A 14,239-nucleotide genomic window follows, 5' to 3' on the forward strand; every position below is an offset into this window, starting at 1 on the left:
TTTTTTTCATTGTCCTCATTGAAGAGGGTTGAAAGGTAATAACTTCTACTCTTCCAGTTAAATAGATTTACAGGATACTTGATATGTTAATTGCTGTTGGAATCTAATTAAAAGGAAAATGGATAAAGAGTAAAAAGGCATGTAGTTTATTTATTGAGAAAGTTATGAGATTAAAATAGGGCTTTCAGAATATATTTGCAGGGGTTTGGGGCAAAAGTTAAGATTGAAGAGGTGAGTGAACATTTTGATCCTTGTTGATAGTAATAAAAGCCACTGTCAAGATCTAACAATAGATTTTAATTTTTTAATATTCCATTATTTTGAGATACACACACACACACACACACACACACACACACAATTTTCCTTTTCAGTCTTCCAATCCACATCCCCATGTAAATGGTCAAGATGGCAGGGGGGTGGGGAGAGAGAGCAGATAGAGAGATGGATGACAGAAGAGGTATAACAAATGAATTAGCTGTCCTTCTTACTTGAACTTACTGTTAAGTTAATGAAAATATGTAAGAAGAAATGGTGGGAAGCTTGTGCCTCTAAGTAGCCATCTCTTTAGATTTCCCGCCTTCATCTTTTTAGAACCCTTATTGTGAGTGAAGGAAACTCAACTCACTCTAGTCAATAATGCTTCCTGGCCAGAAGCTGGATTATGAGAGGATTCTAGAAGCAGTGTGTTCTCCTGTCCGCTGCTGCCCATGCACCACAGTCTCTGCTCTTCCTTAGCCCTTTCCATGGGCTTAAAGCTTACTCTTACATCTCCGTGTAAGGTCAAAGACATGGGGTCACAGTTACTAAATTGTACCTTTTCTCGGAAGTGAACAATGGATGGCCCCTCCAAAGCGACTCTGCTAACTAACCCACAAAAGCCCCTGATTCTCACAGGCTTAGCCCTGAAGCTTCCTTCCCCCAACACACTCCAGTCGCCCTCTAGGCTCTGCATCAGTTACTCGCTGCTTTTTAAAAAAGGGTGAAGTGCTAAGCACCGCCTACCATCATGAGTGGCCTGTCACTCTGTCCCGCTGTGCGGTTGTGATTTGCGGGCAAGACAGTGTCGTCTGGCCCCGCCCCGCTTCCCTTTGCCGCGCTAGCGGTTTTGGGTCTTACCCAAAGGTGGAGAGTGGGATTAGGACCGGCGGCGCTTGGAGCAGGTGAAGAAGCATTTTCATTCCGGCTGTGGCTGCTGTTCTTTCTTCAAACGTGGGTCTGAGTCAGGAAAGGATAAGCGTTCTTTCTTTTGCCGCTAGAGCTCCAGTGAACTGTTGCCCAGAACCTAGGCACTTCATACATTTCATCTCACCCATTATTCCGCGTTCACTGTGTAAATCACCTGCACATTTGTAACCCCCTGAATGCCCCTCTGCTCAGTGCTCAGAGAAGGGTAGAAAGCGAATTTCAAAGGTTTGAAAGGCAGACAGGGCCTCCGCCGACCGCGGGGAGCTGTCTATGGTGCTGAAGCTTTCCAAGCGTTTGTCTCCACCACTACACGGAGTTAGATCGCATATTTTCATTCCAGGCTTTCTCGTTCCCCCATGCCTTGGATAAGACTAATTTCAGGATCGTGAATATCTCTCCGTATCATGGCCCACGTGAGACACTTTCGGACATTAGTTTCGGGATTTTATTTCTGGGAAGCAGCACTGTTACTCAGGTGAGTCTATTTGTATTTAACAGTTGGAGAACTTATTTAAAAAGCCTGTGTACTAGAATGCAACCACCTGTTATTGATGAGACCAAGAATGCAATTAGAAATTGACTTGTTGAGAGCACCCCTTAAATCGTATTATTTTATGTCTAAAGTACCTAGCATTCTATCTATTGAGACCTCTGAAAACATGTAACTTTGCTCTATTTTATAAAAATAATGCATTTCAGTAATTGTCGTCTTATATTAGAGGCAACTGAGATTACCCTGGAAAAGTTATTTCCAAAGCCAAGCTTTTCGTTCTCAAATTGCTATTAGAGATTCTTTTTCTAAGTAAAGTATACGTTGTGGGTTACTCTCTTTTGGGGAGTTAAAAACATTTACTAATTAGAAATGGAACATTTCTAACTTTTTAAAAGGAAAACAATTAGAACATAAACATTTATTAACCAGAAAAATTCTGAACATTGTTGATATATCCAGAGATTAAGGTAAATGAATAAAAAATAAATGAAGAAGTGCTATTTCTAATGAGCTTAGTTCAGGTAATACATAAATAAATCATTAGATATGTTACATGTCAAGAGTAATCTTTTTGGAGAAAGTACTATAATAAAAAAAAACCCATAGAACAATAATATTGCTCTATGATATATCATTTTCTTATCATGTCCAGTCATATTTGTAGGCCTCATTTTTTCTTTTTAATTAATTTAAAGAGGAAATGAGATTAGGCAAAAGATCAGATAATTTAACCACTATTTTTAAATGAACAATGTATAAGCAAGGTACTGCTCATATAGATTTTTGAACCATCAATATAAATTTCATTTTATTACAATTTCCATCTTATGGCTCACAAGCTTTACAAGAGATTGAAATAAAATAATTAGAATAAGTTTTGTGTATACTGATTTCTATGGAAGTAGTAAATATTCTTTTCTGAGTTTCCACATCAAAACTTCACCTTTGGACACCTTAGAAAAACATAATATATTTCATAAAAGCTACCTTACAGAAAGTTATATTATTTTATAAGCATATAATAATAGGGGCCAGTTGTGAAGGTTATTATATTATAAAATTATTGATTTTTTCTTAAGGGGTTGAACCACTGCAAACCAGAATATTTTCAGTGAAAATATTTTAATAAGACTTAGTAAATTTTTAAACTTTCTAATTGTCACAAATTTTGTATGTAGTGATCAAAGCAAAGAGTATAGAGCTTTTTTACATTTATGGACATTTCATGGAAAGGAATTAATGTTATAAAAGAAATCATAATAGCTTAGTTAATAGATATTCAGATTTAGAAAGCTTAATGCCAGTAACTAAAGTATTTTGGTCAGTGTGGTCAGATTTGTATAATGGCAATTCACAATATTTGTTATAATATATCCTTTTTTGTTTTGTTATAATACATCCTTAGTTATGTATTCTTCATCACTAGAATCTCTGATTTCTGTCATTTTATTGGAATTCACAAAAATTGTATTTCAAACTCATAATCATGATTATAAGAACTTATCTTCATTAATATTAAATACTTTTAGTTAGAAATGTTTTTATGAATACTCCAAAAATGTAATTTCTTGACAAAGACATACCCAATATAGAAGTTTAATTGATATGTGTATTTTTCATCAAGTTTTTTTTTCTCCTTTTATAAATTGAATAAGTTTTCCCTCTATCTTAGACTAGTCTTGAATGAGAGTAGCACTTTTTTATTCATTTTCCTTCATCATTCTATGAAGAATTTTAATAACATACAAAATATTAAGTCTTTTTTATTTTCAGTGATGGCCCTTGAATGAACATTTTCTAAAATAAAGAAAGTGAAGCTCCCTCTACTGTAAATATTTTATAAAATAAATGTGTTTATGGAAACTATTCTTTGTTCACTAAGTCTATTTGTGATATACTGAGCAAAAAAACAACATGTAAACTTAAAAAAGTAACAAAAGTATTTAGTATTAATTCACAAAGATATCTTTTAAATTTAAAAATATTCTTTCCAGGGTGATTTGGAGGCAAAAATATCTAGAAACCATCAATATTTATAATTATACTAGGGGCCCAGTGCATGAATTCTTGCACCTTGAAAGGAACTATGGGCTGAGAGGCTGCAGTAGGCACAGGGGCAGGTCTTGGCCCATACTCCGTGCCCCCACCTCGCTGTCTGCAGGCAGCCCTGCTCCCGGTGGCACCGCTCCCATGCATTGATGGCACTGGCCCCGCTCAAACCCGCTGACAGCACAGAGTGATTCGGGCCGGCACCAGCAGCAGGTGTGAGCAGAGGCTGCTACCCCAATCGCCCCTCAGGAGCAGGAGAAGGTGGAGAAGCCCTCAGGGGTGAACAGGGCCTACAGCCACCATTCACACCCACTGATGGCACTGAGTGATCGGGACTGGTGCTGGGCATGGGCAGTGGGTGCAAGCTTCGACTCTGGTGTTGGCTGAGGGTGCGAGCAGGGCAGGCGCTGGCAGTGGGTGCGAGAGGCGGGTGGGACTGCGGCGTGCGGGAGCAAAGAATTTTCAATAACTATCAGAGGCTTGCCCCGATGAAAGCAACCAGAGCCCGCCTTGGTCTGGTGCTCCCACTCACCTGCTCCACCATCCCACCATGTTCCGTACACGCCCCCTGGTGTCAACACACATCACAGTGACCGGTTGTTCAGTTGTTCTAACATTCGGTCTATTGGCATATTAGCCTTTTATTATATAGGATAATTTATGATTACAAACCTTTTTTCATAGGTTATAAAAGATTTTTAATTTTTTAATTGAGATACAACATACATGCAGAAAAGTATACAAATGACAAGTTCCGTATGAGGTTTCACAAAAGGAACACACTCATGCAAAGAGATTGTGATCAAGATGTAGCATTGCCAGTGTAACAGAAGTCCTCACCCTGCTCTCTGCCACCACAGTATTCTTCCCCAGGAACTGCTTTGCCAAAAGATAGTCACTACCTTGACTTTTTCAACAATGAATATGTTTTCCCTGCTTTTGAACTTTATATAAATACTCATTTGTGTCTGCTTTATTTTTATGAGCATTGTGTTTATGTGATTTTCCATATAGCTGCATGTAGTAATGGCTTGTTTATTCTCATTTCTATATGGTATTCCATTATATGAAGACATCACAATTTATTTGTTGTTTTATTATGAAATATTTAAGTATTTTTTAGGTTTTGGCTAATGCTGCGATGAACATCCTTGAACATATCTTTTTGTGAATACATTCATTTTGGGGACTGTATGGGTTGGGCCTAAGTCTTTCTCTAAGCAAAAATTGGCCATAAGAAGATTGAGACCTCTGAAAACATGCCCAAAAATATTTTGAGCAAAAATTGTTGGATCAAGGGGTAGCTTAGTATATATACTGCTTGGTTTTAGCTTGAGTAGATACTGCAAGTTTTCCAAAGTGGTTGCACCTATTTATACTCCTGCCAGCAATGTTTGAGAGTTTTTGTTGCCATTACTACTACAAAATTTGATCAGTGCAATATTATTTTTAAAATTTTAGCATTTTCTTAGATTATTATTGTGAGCCCATAAATGATATTTTAGTTATTTTTATCTTGGCATAATTTCTACTTTTTAGTAAATAAGTTTTATTAAGGCAAAAGCATCAGAACAAAAATATTTTCTACTATAATACAACTAGAAGTATTTATTACCAGAATAAGTCTGGTATAAGAAATATAATTTTAAAGGGGAATTATTAAAAAGTATAGTTCTTGTAATAAAAATGTGAGAAGCCTGGTTGGTGTGGCTCAGTAGTTGAGTGTTGACCCATGAATCAGGAGGTCATGGTTCAATTTCCAGTTAGGGCACATGCCCGAGTTTCGGACTCAATTCCCAGTAGGGGTATGCAGGAGACAGCCAATTGATGATTCTCTCTCATCATTGATGTTTCTATATCTCTCTCCCTCTCCCTTCCTCTCTCTGAAATGAATTGAAACATATTTTTAAAAATAAGTGAGAAAATTATGTAAACAGACATAAGAAATTTGAATGCTTTATTAGTGAAATTTTTAAAAGTTTCACACTTTGCTCAGATATTGCTTAATTTTGGCACAATTCTTTGGCTTTTGGGTTCTAGTTTTCATAGTAATAAAATAAAGAACAAGACACCAGTGTTCGGCTTTCTTTTAAATGTAGATAAGTGAGATTATGAAGAGCTTGAGGAACAAATTTCAAAAATAGGGGAACTGCCAAAAATTTTTATTTAAATTAACTATTTTCACCACATACAATTTTGTTTTTCATTTTTATAATTTGATACCAACATAGACCTGCCAGATACATAAATTATGGTACATTGTATCAAAAGCTGAATGTGTGAATGTTAAATTTCATGATAATCACAAATAATATGTTTTCTCAGTTTACTTCAAAATTTAAGAAAAACATTTTTGGCACAGAATTTCTTGTTTTTGCTTTTGGTATGTTTTAGAAGATGGAGAAACCCCTTTTAGTGCTGGCTCTATTTTCTTATGTAAGATATTAAACAAAAATATGCTTCAAGGAATAAACATTACAGTATCAGGATTCCATATAGGTTTTTAATATTATGCTACACATAATATATACTTTTTCCCATTGTGTCTCTGGTGAGACATTTTCCCAAATATAGAAGGATCGTGGCCCAATTTTCTAGTCAATGCCTCAAGCAGTTTGCCCTGCAGATTCAGAAAACAGCTTATACAATATTTCCTCTTGTACATACTTTTTCTTTCCCTTGACCACACAACTATGTACTGAGGCAAGTCAATGAACAAATATGTGCATCATAGGTAATATTAAGCAATGGGTACAGATTGCATAGGAATGATTGAGAAACTACCATCTTTCCTGACATGAAACTTAGAGTCTAGTAGGGAAGAAAATACAAGTGACAAAAGAAAAACACAGCAATGCTTAGGGAGTGTAGATCGGGAAGCTACCCAGAAGGCGTGGTACTTGTGCTGGATCTTCTAAGATGCTTGCTCCACAAGGAGGAATAAGATATAAAGAAAATATTATATGCAGATGAATGATATAGGCTTATAGTATGCTTAGGGAATGGTGATGGTCAAATTTAATTGAGGGAATTCCAATTTATGGTTTAAAATCATATTCTAATGGCAACAACTGTTGAGCTGGATATAATAATAAACCTGCAGAAATATGGAAAAGTTACCACTTGCTTTCACAATGTAATATGTGTAAAATTTAGAAGCATATAATTTAATTATAACAGGATATTTATTATTATGGGAAAGATCTTGTATATTAGCTCAAAATATTTCTATAAACTCTTCTCTTTCAGAGGTACAATTTACCTCAAAATTGCAATTAACCATAAGCTAGCTAATAATAACTAGTAATAGTAAGAACTATTTAAACAAATAATAATGACAAAACTATAAGAAGAAAGAATAATCTTCTTGTTTTATAATTTGGAGACAATGTTTGAATCTTTTGTCACAATATGATCTTTTGTCATATTTATTTTTCCCCCTTTCCTTTAACTCTATTACGTAGATCTTATTTTATAACAATTTTGAAAAAACAATTAAAACAAAATAGTTGTGGACTACCCAAAGATGGCCTTCATGACCTTTTAGAAGAATTATTGGATCAACTAATTTTTATGTTTTTTTCTTAATTTTTCCATCACAGTTTATAGTCAATATTATTTTGTATTAATTTCAGGTGTACAGCACAGTGGTCAGGAAACATATACTTCACAAAGTGCTCTTCACCATATTTCCAGTGCCCATCTGGCACCATACATAGTATTATATTGTTGACTATATTCCCTATGCTATAATCTATACCTCAGTGACAATTCTGGAACTACCAATTTGTACTTCTTAATTCTTTCACTTTTTCATCCAGCCTCCCAATCCCCTCCCCCTGGCAACTGTTAGCTTGTTCTCTGTACCTATGAGTCTGTTTTTATTTTGTTTGTTTGTTTTGGTCTTTAGATTCCACATATAAGTGAAATCATATGGTATTTGTCTTTCTCTGTTTGACTTATTTCACTTGGCATAATAGCTTCTAGGTCTTTCATGGCCAAATAGTATTCCATTGTGTACCGTATATGTATTTATCTACTCATCTATTGATGGTCACTTAAATTGATTCTATCAACTTAAGTTGATTATATGCAGCTATCTATATATATAAAAAGCCAGCGACCAGAACACCGGAATGACCGAAATGACTGGTGGCTATGATGCTCACTGCGGCCAATGGGCCCAATCAGGGGTGGGGCCAGCTGGCCAACTGCCTGCGGCTCCTCCCCCGGTCGGCCCCACCCCCAACGCCCCCCTCTCACTCTAATCGAGGGCGTGGCCTGCCAGCCAACCTCCCATGTCCCCTCTGCCCCACCAGCCCAGGGCGGGCCAGCTAGACCCCACACATGCACGAATTCATGCACTGGGCCTCTAGTTGTATATAATGCTGCAATGAACATGGAGGTGCAATTATTCTTTCAAATTAGTGTTTTGAGTTTCTTCAGATATATACCCAGAAGTGGACTCACTGGGTCATAAGGCAGTTCCATTTTTAATTTTTTTAGGAAACTCCATACTCTTTTCCATAGTGGCTGCACCAATCTTCTTTCCCGCCAACAGTGCACAGGGTTCCCTTTTTCCACATCCTCACTGACACTTGTAGTTTGATTTATTGATGATAGCCATTCTGACAGTTTGAGGTGATATCTCATTGTGGTTTTAATTTGTTTTTCTCTGATGATTAGTAACATTGAGCATCTTTTCATATGTGAAGAAGAAGAAGAAGAAGAAGAAGAAGAAGAAGAAGAAGAAGAAGAAGAAGAAGAAGAAGAAGAAGAAGAAGAAGAAGAAGAAGAAGAAGAAGAAGAAGAAGAAGAAGAAGAAGAAGAAGAAGAAGAAGAAGAAGAAGAAGAAGAAGAAGAAGAAGAAGAAGAAGAAGAAGAAGAAGAAGAAGAAGAAGAAGAAGAAGAAGAAGAAGAAGAAGAAGAAGAAGAAGAAGAAGAAGAAGAAGAAGAAGAAGAAGAAGAAGAAGAAGAAGAAGAAGAAGAAGAAGAAGAAGAAGAAGAAGAAGAAGAAGAAGAAGAAGAAGAAGAAGAAGAAGAAGAAGAAGAAGAAGAAGAAGAAGAAGAAGAAGAAGAAGAAGAAGAAGAAGAAGAAGAAGAAGAAGAAGAAGAAGAAGAAGAAGAAGAAGAAGAAGAAGAAGAAGAAGAAGAAGAAGAAGAAGAAGAAGAAGAAGAAGAAGAAGAAGAAGAAGAAGAAGAAGAAGAAGAAGAAGAAGAAGAAGAAGAAGAAGAAGAAGAAGAAGAAGAAGAAGAAGAAGAAGAAGAAGAAGAAGAAGAAGAAGAAGAAGAAGAAGAAGAAGAAGAAGAAGAAGAAGAAGAAGAAGAAGAAGAAGAAGAAGAAGAAGAAGAAGAAGAAGAAGAAGAAGAAGAAGAAGAAGAAGAAGAAGAAGAAGAAGAAGAAGAAGAAGAAGAAGAAGAAGAAGAAGAAGAAGAAGAAGAAGAAGAAGAAGAAGAAGAAGAAGAAGAAGAAGAAGAAGAAGAAGAAGAAGAAGAAGAAGAAGAAGAAGAAGAAGAAGAAGAAGAAGAAGAAGAAGAAGAAGAAGAAGAAGAAGAAGAAGAAGAAGAAGAAGAAGAAGAAGAAGAAGAAGAAGAAGAAGAAGAAGAAGAAGAAGAAGAAGAAGAAGAAGAAGAAGAAGAAGAAGAAGAAGAAGAAGAAGAAGAAGAAGAAGAAGAAGAAGAAGAAGAAGAAGAAGAAGAAGAAGAAGAAGAAGAAGAAGAAGAAGAAGAAGAAGAAGAAGAAGAAGAAGAAGAAGAAGAAGAAGAAGAAGAAGAAGAAGAAGAAGAAGAAGAAGGAGAAAACAGTGGTAAAAAAGAAGAAGAAGAAGAAGAAGAAGAAGAAGAAGAAGAAGAAGAAGAAGAAGAAGAAGCTCAGTCATGGTGAATTCCTGAATTTCTTTTATAATTTCCATACTTGAAATACTTTTAAGAGGAAGTATTAGTAGCACCTCGCAGACAACTTAATGCACAGTAGTAACATCAGTGGTACAAATAGAAATAGCATAAAATCTAAACATTATTAACACTCTCTGGAAATAATTTATTGAATGGAATAACTTTCAATGCAAATGATGAAGAATTTTCTATGAGTGCATACAAACATTTGCCATAAACAATTGGGAATTTTTGCTAGCCCTGGGATATTTCTGATACCATTATACAACCATTACCAACATAGGATGATTGGGATGGCTTTAGAAGTAACTGGTCCTTCCAACATCCTACCTATATATGAAAATCTCTCAAAAGTATCTCTAACATGCAGTCATCCCATAAACTTTAAAAATGTCCCAACAACACTAGCCTGTTTGGCTCAGTGGATAGAGCATCAGCCTACAGACTGAAGGTCCCAAGGTTCGACTCTGGTCAAAGGCACACACCTAGGTTGTAGGCTCCATCCCTGGCCCTGATCAAGCATGTGCAGGAGGCAACCAATAGATGTGACATCAATGTTTCTCTCTCTGTCTCTCCTTCTCTCTTCCACTCTCTCTAAAAAAAGAAAAAATGTTCCAACAATAAGGACTTCTTTACCTCAAGTGGAAAATATTTAGCAAACAATTTTCATCAAATCAAAACTGAAACATTATTCTATTTTCTCCTGTCCAAAGTGAAATTCATATATATATATATCCCCAAATATTTGTATTTGTATATTTTATTATTATTATTTTTTGTTTTAATCTCCACTTAAAATTATCATTCTGCTTGTGGAGAGTGTGTTTATTTGAGCATGATTTGAGCTGATAACCTTTTCCATGTAGTTGCTCTGTGTATGAAGCTTGAATGGTCCAGTTTCAGAATGCCTGTGGCATTCTACCTGAATCTTTCTATAAAAATGACTACATTCCAGGCAGTGTGTAAATAACTATTAAATGTATATATCAAATATTTACATACACATATAAAACTATATCTTTAAATCAATATATAATTTTAATTACCTACTTTTTATAAGATCACTTCACTGGAAAGAAGACATAATCAAATGACCATCCTAATAATAATTAAATAAATAATGCACATTCTTAAAGCATAATACAGTATATGAATTTCTATTATTGCACCTTTCACAGTTCTGGGATCATAATCACTGACACATGTTCAATTCTCTAGCTAAACTGAGAACCACTGAATATCACTGAATATTTATTTTTGTCTTTTATTTTGTTTATTTACATATATTTATGTTTTAGGCACAAGAGACTCAATGAAGGGTGGTTGAATAATTTTCCTTTTTTGCTGGCAATTTTTAAAAATGTAGTCATGAATACCCACAATAATAACAATTATAAATATTGAGAAAAGAAACATTTTTAGTAATAGAAAGGAGTATATATTCTTTATAAGGAAGAAGGGAATTTAAACAGACCTTAAATAGTTGAGGGAATTGGAGTGGGCAGAAGAGAGGGAAGAGCATTTCAGGCAGGAAAAACATTGTTAGTAGAGGAACAGGCCAGTTTCCATGTGAAATGGGGGCTACAGATTTCACAGCGACATTTCTACCATGGGACCCCACGTTTTTATCTTTTTTTCTAATAAATCATGATTTATGTTGTTTTGGGTCTAACTTCCTAGGAAAAATGTATATGACTATTGTAGGGTGTTAGAAAAAAAATCAGCCAATGTTTATAAAAATAATAGGTTCCTCTATTTAGAAACAAAATGGTTCATTGTCATTAGTTGATATGAAGGGAAGAAAATATTCAGATGAGCTCCTTTATATTCACTTGTCCTGCTAATGTCAATATACATATTTTTGTTCATTTTTATAATTTAAATGTGTGTTTTTCTGTGTATTGAAAATTTGAGGACTGGAACTTAAGTATTGATATATTAAATAAAACAAAAACCCAAGAAAAGAAGACATAACTTTTCATAGTTTTATAAAGAAACTATTACATTTCTGACAAGGGAAAGAAGAATGGCATATGTACAGGCAGTCCACGGGTTACATGGGACTCGACATACATCGTTTCGTGGTTACATCGCCATCTCTCATTTATTTATAAAAAAAAGTTCCATTATTTCAACATATGTACATATGTGCTTTATGCTTTTTATTATTTATTTACCACAAGTAAAGGTCAGGAATTGTTATATTTTGTTTTTAATTATTTTTACCGTTTCACTTCATTACTGCTGTGTATGTGCTCCATGTGAGTGACATAGGTGCTTATGTAGGTGGGTTCTGACTTGCGGCGAAAATCACGTTACATTGTGCGGTAGGAATGGATCTCCGACATAACTCGAGGACCTACTGTAATCAAATGTTGACTTTCCCAAACTTATGAACAATATATTTCTATAAATTATTTTTATTAAATAATAAAACACCCTAAAATGCATTGATGACATTTTCCACCAGTTCTTAAATCTTTCCTTTTTAAGAACAGACTTACCTCTAGTCTATTAAAACATGAAGGGACCCAACTTTGTATAGCATATCCCACTGCCTATTAAGAATGAATGAACTGCCTGTATCTTTAACTTGCCTCTTGTCTTATTTATTGGAAAGAATAGAGTTAACAGAGGATTATATGGGTAAAACTATTAGAAATCTTTCTACTTTAGGTTGTTTCTTTGTAATGATCTTTAAAAAAATTATGAAGTCCTCCTCCCCCTCCCCTTCCTACAAATCTACACTAATAAAGGAGAAAAATGCAAATTAACCATCACTCTGCCATTCCACTACACCCACCAGCCAATCAGAGCGACTATGCAAATTAACCCAACAAAGATGGTGGTTAATTTGCATACACAGGCGCTGAGCAAATACTGAAGACGACTGAAGATGGCGGAGGCCACAGAGCTGGAGCAAGCAGGAGGCTTTCATTGCTCCCGGTGACGGAGGAAGCCAAGCTTTCCCCTGGCCCTGGATTCCGCTCAAGGAGTGGCTGGGGGCCTGGGTTGCCTGGGGCAACTCAGGCTTCCCGCCCACTCTGGACTCCACTCAAGGAGGGGCTGGAGGGGAAAGTCATAAATCATTTTTCCAATATTAAAATGGAGATTTAAACTTGCACCAATTTGCCTGGTGAGTCACAGAGCCACCAAGCCTGACTCTAGCTGTCCCAGGTCCCATCTCACTGCTGGCTGAGCTAAGAATAACACAGCACATCTATAATCACTGTGGTCTGCAGATGACAAAAGTCCTTCCCCCACTTCGAGGGTATTGCTACTCAAAATGTGGCCCCTGAACCAGGAAATAACCATCACCTGGGAGGTTATGAGAAATGCTCAATAAATTCAATAAAAATTTTAAAAAAAGAAATATAGACTCCGAATTCCACCACAGACTTCCTGAACCCGAATCTTCATTTTATCAAACCCTAAGCATATTCAGGTTTGAAAAAGCACTGTTTTAAGAACATCGACCGCTAAAGGATGGGAAGAATAAGAGGTACTGGAAAACAATAGAGAGGAGGTATGGTAAGAGAAAAGGGGGAATGCAGAGTATGTCACAGAACCTAAAAGTAAAGTTTAGAAATGAAAGAATGATCAGTAATGTCAAATGCCATAAAAACAAAAAGAATTATGGAAGATTATCAGAAATCTTCTCCAGTGCATTTTTGCTATAAAAATACATGTACAAATATGTTAGCATAACACTGAATGGTGAGGTAAAATAAAAGAGAAAATATAGACTCCTTTTTTTCAAGAGGCTACTAGTACTAGAAGGGGAAGTAATGATGGACAGAGTTGAAATAGGCAGTTCTTGTTTGTTGAGTTTTGTTTTTAAAAAGGGAGAGGGTTTAAGCTTGTTTGCAGCCTGGAGGAAAGAAGTCAGTGAATTAGAAAATGCTTAGGAAGAGACCAGAGAGGTACAGAAGAGAAAGGGCAAAATTACTGATAAGATTTAAAGAGCAGTAGTTGAACAGTAGCTTTTGAACCAGAAGAGTGTGCTCGGTGTTTCTCTGGGAAGGAGGTTAGAGTAGATGCAGTATATAGCAAGCTATAGACATGGGAGTAGTGATTTCAGAATTGCAATTGAAAGCTCAATTTTCTCTTTGAAGAAGGAAGCAAGGTCATCATTTGGAATAGAGATAACAATGAAGCAGACAGGTTTAGTCTGATTCAACAGTTACAAAGCACAGAACAGCCTTTGGAGGGGCTGTGCTTCTAGTCCCTTAGGGAATTCAGTCCAGGCCCCACTGCAGCAGATGCCCCCATCACTCTGCCTGGGAGGAGAATGAAGCCTAGAGATCTGATTTTAAAAAAAACAAAACATATTTTTATTGATTTCAGAGAGGAAAGGAGAGGGAGAGAGAGATAGAAACATCAATGATGAAAGAGAATCATTGATTGGCTGCCTCCTGCACGCTCCCTACTGGGGATTGAGCCTGAAACCTGGGCATGTGCCCTTGAATGGAATTGAACTCGAGACCCTACAGGCCGCAGGCCGATGCTCTATCCACTGAGCCAAACCAGTTAGGGCCCTGGTCGGCAAACTGCGGCTCCAGAGCCACATGTGGCTCTTTGGCCCCTTGAGTGTGGCTCTTCCAAAAAATACCA

At 36.3% G+C, this 14,239-nt stretch overlaps 1 protein-coding gene across 3 annotated transcripts in view; it reads left to right on the forward strand.

Annotated features, from left to right (window-relative positions):
- Nucleotides 1–1,118: 1,118 nt before the first annotated feature.
- The window catches only part of GLRA3 (glycine receptor, alpha 3), a 136,841-nt gene continuing 123,720 nt past the window's right edge, over nt 1,119–14,239 (forward strand). For 2 of the 3 annotated variants that reach the window (XM_014530357.1, XM_005882681.2), the window contains exon 1: nt 1,119–1,663. In XM_014530357.1, the coding sequence (XP_014385843.1) occupies nt 1,593–1,663 (71 nt within the window). In that variant the 5' untranslated portion in view covers nt 1,119–1,592. The remainder of the gene's footprint in view (nt 1,664–14,239) is intronic. The other variant, XM_014530356.1, reaches the window with a different exon arrangement.

Source organism: Myotis brandtii, unplaced genomic scaffold (assembly GCF_000412655.1).
Source record: "Myotis brandtii unplaced genomic scaffold, ASM41265v1 scaffold733, whole genome shotgun sequence".
NCBI lineage: Eukaryota > Metazoa > Chordata > Mammalia > Chiroptera > Vespertilionidae > Myotis > Myotis brandtii.